The sequence below is a fragment of the Anas platyrhynchos genome, chromosome 4, assembly GCF_047663525.1.
Source record: "Anas platyrhynchos isolate ZD024472 breed Pekin duck chromosome 4, IASCAAS_PekinDuck_T2T, whole genome shotgun sequence".
NCBI classification, from domain to species: domain Eukaryota; kingdom Metazoa; phylum Chordata; class Aves; order Anseriformes; family Anatidae; genus Anas; species Anas platyrhynchos.
The window spans coordinates 49,225,425-49,237,793 of NC_092590.1; the positions used below are offsets into that span (position 1 = coordinate 49,225,425).

The following is a 12,369-nucleotide window of genomic DNA, read 5'->3' on the forward strand; positions in this document are numbered from 1 at the left end:
TGCAAACTGTATACAGACCAGTGAACAAAGATTTGTGCGTTCGCATTTGGGGCTCAGCTATGCTACCACTTTTAAAAAGGGAGCTGCTCAGAAAAGCAGTTACACTGGCAAAGGTCAGTCTTCTGCATTCTGCTGGCCAGCAGAATTTCAGATTTCTGTAAGCCCGATTCTGCAGCATGTGGCTGGTATCCATAGCCAGAACTAGCTGTGCTGATTCTGTGGGATATAAAGAAAGATTATGTTCCTGAAAGTGGAAGAATCAGACCCTTAAGTATCTGATGCATTACCAGCTGCACCCTACCATGCTTGTCCACAGCCTGATGGAGTTCATTCCTTTGCTGCCCACAGACAAGTTGAGTATGAACATCCCGTAACCTATAGCAAGACATCTAGGCACGTTCAGTCTTGGTCGCAAGAGCAAACCCTGCGCTTTGGTACAAGAAGCTTGCCAAAGTAGAGCCATTCACAGAGACTGCGTTTTTACTCCTTATATAAAGTACAGGAAAGTTGGTGCCTGTCTGTCTTCTGTTCAAAGCACATGCAGGAGTCCTACAATTTGAAGCAGAATAATTATTATTGTTGTATCTAGCTCTCTAGTATTTAAGTAAATCTGAATTCTGGATCATGCTCAGATAAAGGAAGGTTGCTACATTTTAATTTACATTAAATTGGTTTATTTGTTTGCAAAGCTGGGCTGCATTGTAATCGCTCTTTACTAAATGGTCTGGTTTAACTTCTAAATGTAGTTCTGCAGCACCCTGTCTTGGGGCACGGAAGGTAGGAGACGAGTTCGCTGTAGACTTTGGCCCAGGCAGGGAGCGGTGTTTGTAGACAGGCCCACGTGCCTCCCAGAGGAGTTGGCACAGCCTCCCACACAGCAAACAAAGCCTCTCCAGCTGGAGTGTGTAATGCTGGCATGAGGTCCTGCTTTCCGAGACAGAGCACAGCAGAGGTCCCCAAAGGGCATGGCTCAGCCCGGCATCTCTCCTGATTTCAGCTGGGCTGGGCTGGGCTCTTCCCCACAGCCCCTACTCACACAAGTTCACAAGATGATCTGAAAGAACCCTTGTATCAAAATGACAAAATGCTTATAGCCACGGTTGCATTTGCCTGCCTGCTACTAGAAGCATTATCTGAAGTAGCTGCAAAGTTTATAAGAGAGAACAGACAGGGTATGTAAAACAAATTAAATGTGCCTTTTCTAAAAGACAGAGGTGTGATGCAGCACATATGCCGAATGGGGAAGAGATATTAAAATTGTGATTGTTCAGCCCAAACACAGACAGGCTGCAAGTTGCTGATTTTGTTTTGCCTTTTCCACCTCCCTCCCTTGTCTGACTTAAACCACGAAGCCAAAGGCAATCCAGCCTTTATTACCATTATTGAATTGTAGTGCAGTGGTGTCCAGACACCCAGGCTGAGGTCATGGTTCTGTTATTTCAGTACAGATGAGCTTCATATAAAACCAGACCTTCTCCGCAGCGTTTTGTGGCTACAACTCATTACTGAAACTAGAGAGAAGAGAATTCTGAGAGCACTGCAGAGCAAGAAAGAGGGCTTCCAAGTACTACAGCTGGCTGAGTAGAGGGTCCTGTTACTGCAGGGGTTCAGGCAGAGATGAGCTCCTGTGCCCTCCTTCCAAACCTTCTGGGTGTGAGTTTTGGTGTGACTCGGCTGATCTCTTTTAATGCTTGTTAGGGGGGGGTCTGCTTGGGCTGCAAGTCCTGCATTCGCCTTGTGACAGCCGGAGCACGGCTTGCTCCTACCTGACTCTCCCAAAGCAGGGGTGGAGCTTCCCTGTGTCTGGCTGGGCTGATCTGGTAACACGTGCCCCAAAAAGGGATGGTGACTGATTAAGTTGCAGCTAAAAAAGCTGCTGCTGCCAAAGATTTTCCTGGAACCCCTTGTAGGCAGAGGCCTGGAAACACCAGAGATTTCTGTGTGGCTGGGTCACAAGACATTTTAGATAAATAAAACTGAACTGATTGTACAAAAGCTATTTTTGCAAAATGAAATCTGTTTCAGAAAACTGGGACTTGAGTTGCTGCTTGTTTCTTGGCAGCAGAACGCTAACGCCTGTGATGTGCTGCCACTCATCCTGGCAAGCACTAAGTATGTGGTTTATAATCTGCGTTCATACATAATCAGTTTCAAGTTGTTTCTATAGATGCTGAATATAAAATATTTGGATCAAACAGATTGTATTATCTTACATAACTTGTTCTTCTCCATACATTCAATGTGACATTTTTTATTTTTATTTTTTAATTGTATCAGTTGATCCTGTGATTGGGAGCTTATTGCAGCTAGGGATTGTACTTTGGAACAGAGCTTCTAAACATAGAGGAACCCCATCAGCGGAACAAATGCCTAGTGGGTGGCATTCAGGCAGACCGGCATATGCATTCTTTCTCATTTTGCTTGCCTTAAGGAAAGCTTTCATGCATCCTGCAATGTATTTTCCCTCCGTCTCCTCACCCCTGCTTATTTTCTCATTGTCACCTATATTTATTCTGTATGCTCTGCCCCACATGTCATGTCTTTACTTAGCTGTTTTTTGCTTGTTTGTTTGTTTTTCTCCCCAGGGTAACTTTCTATGGGTTGAGTGGAACTTTAAGAATTAAGAACTTCCAGATTTAGTTGGAAAAAATGTTTAACGCTATCCTTACTGCTACTGCCTTTCCTTAGATGAAAGAGGTGTCCCACAAATGCTGCTTTTGCCTATCAATACTAATTTTTTTAAGGCAGAAGAACTTAATTATTGCAGTTCTCTCCTACCCTATTAAATAGCCACAGACTGACCAGGATGATTTATTTAACTAGAAATACAACTGCTATTTTAAGGGATTTCCTTTTCTAATTGCAACATGATCAGAAGTCAAGTCAGTTTAATTGAACAAAGTAAACTTAATAAAACAAAATTTCTGTTGGGCCATTTTAATGCTGAGGCTTGGTCACTTTTTTTTGTGATATTTACTCTGAAACATTTTACCCAAATCCAGCTCTTTGACTCACTGAGGCATATTCTGTTATTTAGGTTTAAACTAACTGTTAGCACAGTGCTGCTTCCGTTGTGAATATAAGATCTGCCTCCACACATAGCTAAATGCCGTGTTTTACAGATTTTAATTTCAGGCTTCATTTACAACAAATGCTAATTTTTTCCATCAATAAAGTAACATCTTTTCCCACTGTAAATCAATGCTGAAATCCTTAACCTTTTTGTTTTCAGAGGGAAAATCAAGCAAGGTCTTAAGGATTTGGAGGAGGTGAAACCAGCCGGTGACACATACATACACGAAGGATTAAAACAGGTAGGTTGTACTCACCCTCTTGCAATTAAAACCATCTCTGTTCTCACCCTTTGGGTAACACAATCTGTAACATAAATGGATTGATTTTATATTCTGGTGAGTTACACTCAAGTATTTCTGGCTCTCTTGTGGTCCTGGGACTGCCCGGACACTAAGCAGATCCCATGCAGGAGGCAGAACAGCCATTGCAGGAATTTGCCATATGCAATTTCTTTGGTTTGATCCTTCACAGCAGAGAGTGTTTCTTTGTTCTGGATCAAAGAGCTGACACAGAATACCAGTTACATGGTAAATACACACAGCTTTGTCAGGCTGCACATATAGCAGGGCCTTCTAAAGAAGGTGCTCATTGACAATTAACAGCACAGATCAGAACTTTAGAAACAACTAGCATTTTTTTGAACTACTTATATTTTCTTGAGATAAACAGTGAAAGTACACTTGGTCATTTTGCTGAAAGCCTCAAACCCTGCTGGTGAGAAGTAAAGCGAGGAACTAAGCTTTCATGGTTATGGATAGAAACTTACTTTCTTCCTTTATGCCTGTAGAGCCAAGATTGTAATTATGATCTGTGGGCTGAAAGCTAGGCAAACAGAAGTTTGTTGCTGTTTAAAAAATGGTAATGGTAAGCCACTCTTCTTATATCTTGGAACCTACTGACTGACATTTAAAAGCTGCGGGTAGCAGAGAAAACCTTATGGTGGATTTAAAGAAATGTGAGCTTCAAAACTCAAAGCATCCGTCCTGATGGAATCAAGTTTTTTCAAGAACTGATCAGTTACTGACTATCACTTCAGAGATGCACTCACTACTAACTGTAACGTAGTGACAAATTATTTCCTTGTTAGTAACACGTGAAAGGAAGGCAGAGGATCGTCGGAAGAGATGGGTTTGAAGATAAAGCAGCATGTTGTTTCAAATGCCATGTTAGCTTAGAAGAGACAACTTGGTTAAATGTTCAGATATATATATATATATTTTTTTTTTCAGGCCAATGATCAGATTAAGCAGCATGGAGCAAAGTTTTCTAGTATCATCATTGCATTGACAGATGGCAAGCTAGATGGCCAGATTCCCTTGTATGCAGAGAAGGAGGTGAGCACTAGGTGAAAATGCATGTTGTATTCTGAAGAGCTTGCGTTGCCTTTTGAATGAAAAAATACTTAATTCTCTCTTCTGTTCCATGGCAGGCAAAGATATCCAGAAGTCTAGGGGCTAGAGTTTACTGTGTTGGCGTCCTGGATTTTGTGCAACAACAGGTAAGAACATTACTATTTTAGATTAGCAGGCCGTACCTTGTTACAGGGTTTTGCGTTTCATGTTAAATAATATATAAATAAATTTTACTTACATTAGGCAGGACAATATTTTCTCTGGCTCAGGAAGCAGACACTCAAATGCATATACAGGCATGAACAGAAAGTGCGGGAAGACACTCAGATGCATATACAGGCATGAACAGAACGTGCGGGTGGCACTTCTGGTGCAGAAAAAACCTGCCAGAAATACCCTTGCTACCTCATATCTGCCTACAGCAAGGGATATATGTAAAACCTTCCATTAAGACACTAACCAGATCAGGCTACAGCTGGCATTAACTGCATTGCTATGGACAAGCTTTAAGCAGAATATGTAACAACCTTATGAAAAGGATAAAAGAAAAGAATTTTTTTTAAAAAAAATCGATATCTTTCGCCAACTAAAAGGTCTTCCAGATCTGCCATTCTCTGGCAAAACTGTCCTAATCATCCCTGGAGCTACTTCTGTAGCGTGAGCTTGACTTAAAGGGAGCAGTGTACAAGAGATGCTTTACTATAATAAAGGCATGTAGAAAGGCTTTTTAACGTAAGGCAGAGCGAAGAGAACATAACTTTGGAAAGAGATGCAGAATTACTGCCGAAATACAGGCCCTAAAAGCTTTTTTTACTGTCGTTGTTTGACATGATGGATAGCTACTACACCCTTTTGTTATCTGCTGTAGGTTCTCACAGATCCTCCCACTTAGAAAAAACACGGGTAGCTTCTTCACTGGAGAGGGAACCCAAATTTTTCCTTCTCTTTGCAGAGTTATGAAAAGTGTATTTTTTTTGTACATCTTTTTTTATTTTAAAGGCTGAAAAATCATTTAAAGAGCTTCATTTGCCAAGTGATTCATAAGTTTCCATGTGTTTTCTCTCCATAGCTTGAAAAAATTGCTGACACAAAAGAGCAAGTCTTCCCTGTCACTGGAGGATTCCAAGCACTTAAGGGGATCATCAATTCTGTGAGTATCAGGCAATAAGTTGAACATTTCCTCAAGATAATAGCATACTCTCCACTTCCACTTGCTCTTCCAGGAAGAATTGGTTCCTAAATGTGTAATACCAATATATTGTGCTCTACACACAGAGATGCAGTTGTGTAAATAAACATTGCCTGCTGCTCCTGCAATTTTTCATGCTCAGACCTTGTATAGAGTTTGATAGCTCCCAGGTCTATAAAGTACAGTGGGTTTGAGGAGGATGCATTGAGGAATGGCTGCTACAGGCTTAATCTAAAACAAATTGAGACTTTTACTCCAACAGAGTTGAGAACAACTGGTTAAAGTTATTAAGAATGAATGACAAATACATAGTGCACAAATCTTGGTATACTGAGAAGCATTCTAAATATATATGTTAGCCTTGACATCAATTGCTTGTTTTTCTTGTAAGTAACAAGACTTTCAGTTCCTCCCCCCCCCACAACATGCCATGAGCAACTCCCATCAGTGAGATGGGGCTCTTCAACTTCTTACTGTGATTTGCAAGCAAGAATCAAAGCAAAAGGAACGCTTTGTTTGTGGTCAGGGGCTGGACAGTATTGTGGCTGCATTTAAAGCAGACACCTTAGGTTGAAAGGACATAATTTGTTTGCCTTGTACTTTAACTAAAGGTCGCGTGCCTTACGCAGGGTTAAGTGTGCTGCAGCTGCACATAAGCAGCAAAAGAGGAAAAAAGCCTACTGTCAAGTCAAAACCAATAATGAAATCCTTTTTCTGAGAGTTATAATTCATTTCCTTTTCCATCTTTTTTTTCTATTTTAAATAAATGAAGGATACTACTCACATACAGGATATTATGCAGTCATGAATTTATCACTTCCCTTGAATAGTGTGTTTTTTTCGTGGAAGTTAACGGCATCATGAAACAACTTCTTTTCCTTCTCATTGCTTAAAATAAATGTAATTTGAGAAGCTTCCTTGCACATTCTAAAGAGAGATAATCAACCTTTTCATGCAGTGACATTTATTTTCCTGAAATGATATACACCCCATGTGGTACTCCTTTTTTTAAATCTCAATCTATGCCATTTTAAATGCTTACACAAACCAGTTCTTCTGCTAGTGCAAACCAATGCAACATTTGAAGCCACCAGAGAAAGACTTATCTATAAGAGCAAAATATGTAGTCCCAATTCATTAAGCAAATAAATTTCCAATGGTACTAAATTTCAAAATGCATATGTCAAGGTAGAACTAGGTAAAGGAAGAAGACATCTGTATTTGGAGTGTCCTTTCAAACAAGAGTCACTGACCTGCAGGTTGGACCCTTCAATGACTTGGATTTCTCCACTCTTCTTGCTCTTTGAGAAGGCAAAGGGAGTACAGTCTCTTGAAGTTTATGAAGAGCTCAGCTTAAGAATTCTATAATTAAAATATACAGAAAGTTGACATATCCTGCATGCTGTCTCATTTTCCCTTATTTTTCATCAGTGTGGTTCTGGGCAGTCTCAGACTATTTGTCTCATTCCTCCCAGGAGCTTTCAAGCACTGCCATTTCTTTGTGGACAGAGTCAGTTTGGCAGATAGCTTTTGCACAAGCCTCAGTCCACCTTCTTCTGGCACTCATGAAAATCCCAAGTGTAAAAATAGCAGATGTATGCATATCATGGCTGCAGAGGAAGAAAAGATGCACCTAATTGCAGCACCTTGTTTTTAAGGGAATAGTTTAGGACAGGGACTGTGCAGAAACAGCAAACTTAAAGGAAATTGTTCTATAGCTTAAACATAGCCTGCTCTTTACACTCTGACTTAACTCTGGAATTGTTTAGGGTTGTTAAGCAGATTGTAGCTGTAACAGATGCTTCAACATTCAGCTTGATGCTTATTTCTGTCCTTAAAAAGACTATGTTGTGGCTTTCCGGGCCTATGGAAAATGTTGTAATGGTTGTAAATGTTGTAACAAAGGAGCATGAGAAAACTTCTCCAATAGGAAATGTACCAACTTGTTTCAGTCTTTGTTTCACCAGTCTCATTTGTTTGGATAAGTGATCACAGAAAAAGTGTTAGCACTGTGATACCTTCTGAGAGCTTTTAGGGGCTTGAATATTGTCTCCAGCTTCCTGAAAAAGCACAGAATCTAACTGGAGTTTCATTTTCCTGTCATGACATTTAAGACTCTCTCCTCTTCTCTAGTAAAGCACTTTAAGTGTATTTGTTGGAAGCAGCTGGAGTATGATACATTGCCAGCATCCTTGTTTTTACCAGTGTGTGGAGGGAAGTATCTATAGTTTTTCTTCCCCGTTTTTTTAATGCACATGTTGGCTGCATTACCATGATTGTTTAGTATGCTGTAGTTATAATTCAGTTTCCATTGAAAGGGTTTTGACTGATTGTGACAATTCATTCTCATTGCATTATAAAATCGATAAGCAAGATCTAATCAAATATGAAATAGTCACAGTTTTCCTTATTATTCACAATTATAAATCCATTTCAATTTGCAAGTTAGCTAAAGAACGCAGGCTGAAAGAGACACGCTGTCATAAAAGGGAAGTATAATTTCAAAAGAGATAAAGAGGAAATACCCAAGTCACAAACATGCAGAAGTATTGCTCGAAGAACAGCATCAAAGGTGCAGTTCTGAAACCTCCGTTAACATTATTGAACATTTCTTGTTAAAAAAAGTACTGCTTACAGAAATAGCAGTGACCCAGCAATTAAAACCCTCAAGCAAAACTACAACAAAAAAACATTCAGTAGGAATTGTAGGAGGAGCTTCTACTACATTTGTATTTACAGGACTCTCAGCTGCAAATTTTTTGGCTGCTCTGATTTTATACTTCTGGTAAATTGACAGAATGTTGAACAGTTCATTTGCTGGTGGAAAAAAGTGACAAGCTTTATCTTACAGGATCTACTACAACCTGCTTTGTTTCTGCAGTTGCTTACAGTCTAAGAATTTATTACAATTTATTTTCTTTGGAGAGATGCACAAAATATGTTTAATGATTACCATGGATTAATGTTTAAGACAGTTGGAGATTAGCATTTAGAGAATTTTGAGCATTTAGCTCAAATCTTGAAAGCTTGTATTGTATTTTGACTTTCTTACTTCCGATAAAAAGGCCAGTGAAATTTCAAGGATTTAAGCACCTCCACATTGTGTTGCGTTTCTTTCAAGTAATACTGACAAACAAAAACTCCCCACAGACTTCTTTAAGTGTTTTTTGAAGTTTCCAGCTCTTCTGGCATTGCTAGTATCTAACTTTATCAAGTAGTAACTGAACAGCATTGTCAGAGCAAATAAATCTGAGTAGCAGTCTAGAGCTTAAAAGAAAAATGCTGAAGGCAAGTTATTATGCTATCAGGAACAGTTTACTGATGTAGTTTGGCTGATAATTACATGGAGTATTGCCTCATGAGCAACCCATAGCAGTGTGAACTGAAAGGGTTTCAGACTGCACAATTTATATCAGCGTATGACAGTTCAGTACTATGTAAGACAATAAAACTGTCCTTTTTCCCCTTCTCCTCCCCTATATTATTTAGGTTAAACTTTTTTTTGTTGTCGTTGTTTAATTTATATTTGAAGAACCATTTAGGAAGTTACCAATTTCATTGTTAGGACTGAATCGGTCTGTCATAATCAAACTACCACCTTCCTAAATGGCTTTGGGGGAGGATGGTGAGGATTCACTTGTCTTTACAGCTATCAGGCACACAGGTACTGAGCAGCTTTGGGAGAAGATTAGCAGGGTCAGGACCCAGTCCGTAAGCAAGCTAACTCAAGGGTGCCTCAGTTGCATCTCGCCACATATAGTCCTGAACTAGAACCATTATTGAGAGAAACACTGTGGAGACTTTGTCCTTATTAAATAGCTCAGACACTCCAAATTTCTCTGAAGGATCAGTTTCCACAAGGTGACTGGGGACTGTGGGGCTAGCAGCCTAGAAAAATTTGTGAAACATATTGGGCATCAGGTTAACTTCTCTGTAATACAGGAACAGTATTGGACTCCGTCAAGGACACAAGCAAAAGATGCCTTTGTTCACAGAAGCAGGAAATTTTGCAGTTATGAACACTTATTTGAACTATTTGATCGTTTATGAAATGAAAGTTATAGGAACGGTGAGAACAAGTGATTAAATTAAGGATCTGGGAGCCAGGATGCTGCTGCCATTTGAATCAAACACATGGAGCTTTACAGTGGACAATAAGGTCTCTACTCCCTTGCTGGAAAGCTCCACGTGTTTTCTATCACCTTGTCTACTTCTCTGCCCTAACCCATCTGTATTTGGCTGCGTATTTGAATATAGGGGCAGTATGTGGTATACTCAGCCTTCCCTGCTTCTGTTGTGCATGTTACACCTGCTGGCAGGCTTGCCTTTGGAAGATTGTTACCCCATTTTATTTATTTATTTATTTTAAATCAGGATGAAGTTCCTGCCTGCCTATAATATCCCCATAGACCTCTACTGTCAATCAGCATGACATTTGATTTCCAATTGTTCCTGCAATATTTTCATATTTTGTCTGTTTTCATGACACGTTTCTGTGCTTGTGGTTCACACAGCTCGGCAAGTCAGAATTGCTTTTATGTGCCACATTCTGAAAAGCAAGAGATAACGATCTCTGCTTCCTCTTCCCCTTACGCAAACACAAGTCCTACCAATTTGTGAAAGTTGTCTGGTTGTCTCTGCAGGCAGAACTGGGCAAGGCCTGTAAGAAGGTAAATTAATGGAGCTTGCTTCAGTAACATTATTACAGTATGTGGCAGTTAGAAGTAGACTTCAAAACATTTTTGTATTAAAGTGAGTTGGCAGCACTTAATGCTGGAAGTTAAAATATATTTTGTACTTCAGAAATCCCTGAGAACTAGTTAGTAAGACTACAGAATCTTGACAGATGGAGAACTTGAGAGGAAGTAGTTTACAAAACATTTCTGTCTAGAATTGTTTTACCTTGCATTGTTACAAAAATTTATTGAGAATTCTACCTGAAAGGGATTAGAAATACAAGTGTTCATCTCTTTTTGCAGGTGCTTAGTTTTGAATTGGGCATTTTAGGTACAACCACCCTTTAACACAGTGGGGAAAAAAAAAATCAAGGTATATAAGCTGAGCAGTTGCATTAGGTAGAAGAATTTTTACTGCACATTTGAAGCTAAATTGGTTTTAAGTTGGCAAAGCCTATCATGGGAAATAAAAAAAATCTAGTCCTTAACACAAAGTTGTAACTTTATGAAAAAAACAATTGGAAATTTGCAGTTAGTATTTCAACCACAGCTCTATAAATTCCTTCACTGGAAGGATATTGACAGAAATAGGAAGAAGGTCAGTTAGCTGTGTAACTGATGGATGAAGAGACAGGACAACAGGAAGGAAAGATTCTTGGAAGAACAGAGTAATACATCTATCGGTAGTGCTTATACGGAATGTTTTTCATGGAAATGCTGGCACTGAAATTAGTAGCACCACTTGCAGCCTGGCACCTTACCCCATGCAGTAAAGATTCTTCAGGTTACTCATATACCTGCCTCTCCTGGGAGAGAAGAAATCTCAGTGTCTTTGGGATGTCAACTCCAACACCAAAGCAGGGTTACTTTGAACCATAAAAGGAGCATACTAGGAACACAAAAAGCGAACAAAGGCCGTAATGTATTCAGCGTCCTTTAAAATAAACGTATTCTTAACATACCCAGTGGCAGACTCCTGCTCAAGTGGTATGAGAAGGCAGCGCTATAAAAATCTTACTGCCTAATTGTAAAAATTCTTTCCAGTAAAAGTCTTGTTGATAATAGAGGGAAGGCTGCTCTGATTGTAAAGAACAGACAGTAAAAGCCCTCTGGAATAGTGAATAATAGTTACTGAATACCTGGGGAATTTGTGTCAGTTGGATGGTTCCTGTGCCCATCTCTGCATGACAATGCATCCCGCCATTAGGTTGTACAGACTGTGCACAGCTAGGCTAGTAGGGCCCAAGTGGGCCCCTATATAATGGGCATGCAGCAGTGGCAGACAACAGCTCTGAACACCTGACTTGGCATTCAAGATCTCAAGTGACGTGACAGGTGTTGTTACTGCACTCGTACCTCAACATTTAAGCAGCAAAAGGGATCACACAGGCTTTTGATGAGATTTGTAAAAAGCCGGCCTGTTCTTGCACACCTCACAGCCAATCCCAAAATCAACAGGGAGACAACAGGGGGTAAGCCAGGGTGAGTTGGCGCCAGTGGAGAGAAGAGAGCAAAAGTCTAACAAGGGGCAGCCAACTACACTGAGAGTAGGCATCAACTCTTTCACCTTAAGAATGATTTTAAGCCATTAGGTTTGTAAACCCTATTGCAATTAGTTTACAGAAACATGCTCCAGCCTCGCTTCATCAGCCTCTGAAACCTTCTGCTCTAGATATGCTACCAGTAGGACTTCCTTGCTCTGTGCTGGCGTGGTCCTGAGTTACTACTGGTCCTCAGTTCTTAAACGGAGATAGTAATACCAGCATTTACTGAGCCATTTCTGTCAGAACTGCTCCTCTCACTGGCTAAAACTGCAAGCAATTTGATTATTGAATAGTAATAAGGAACTAAATTATTTTGAAGTAGTCAATACTTTTGCTCCAAGCTGGCTCAGCTGACTAGAGCTGAAATTCCTCTCTTGTTTACCGTGCTTGGAACACACCAACAGTCCCCTCCCGGCTTTCTCCTTACATTACACCCTTGAGCTATGCATGAGGGGAAAAGGGCCGGCAAAGGGACTTCGTGCCGTGAAGACCTTTCAAGAGCAACATCAGCTTAAACAGCTCATTATCAATTA

General features: G+C 40.0%; 1 protein-coding gene and 1 long non-coding RNA gene across 2 annotated transcripts in view; one reads left to right on the forward strand and one right to left on the reverse strand.

The window, feature by feature from the left end:
- The window catches only part of LOC101789388 (uncharacterized), a 31,248-nt gene that overhangs the window by 16,070 nt on the left and 2,809 nt on the right, over positions 1-12,369 (reverse strand). Inside the window, exons 2-5 of the long non-coding RNA XR_005265295.2 lie at positions 6,870-6,978; positions 3,330-3,378; positions 1,378-1,511; positions 302-549 (exon numbers count right to left, since the gene is read on the reverse strand). This is a non-coding gene — a long non-coding RNA (uncharacterized lncRNA). The remainder of the gene's footprint in view (positions 1-301; positions 550-1,377; positions 1,512-3,329; positions 3,379-6,869; positions 6,979-12,369) is intronic.
- The window catches only part of ANTXR2 (ANTXR cell adhesion molecule 2), a 111,405-nt gene that overhangs the window by 6,488 nt on the left and 92,548 nt on the right, over positions 1-12,369 (forward strand). The window contains exons 4-7 of the mRNA XM_027456989.3: positions 3,233-3,314; positions 4,305-4,409; positions 4,505-4,573; positions 5,497-5,577. Of these exons, the coding sequence (XP_027312790.1) occupies positions 3,233-3,314; positions 4,305-4,409; positions 4,505-4,573; positions 5,497-5,577 (337 nt within the window). The remainder of the gene's footprint in view (positions 1-3,232; positions 3,315-4,304; positions 4,410-4,504; positions 4,574-5,496; positions 5,578-12,369) is intronic.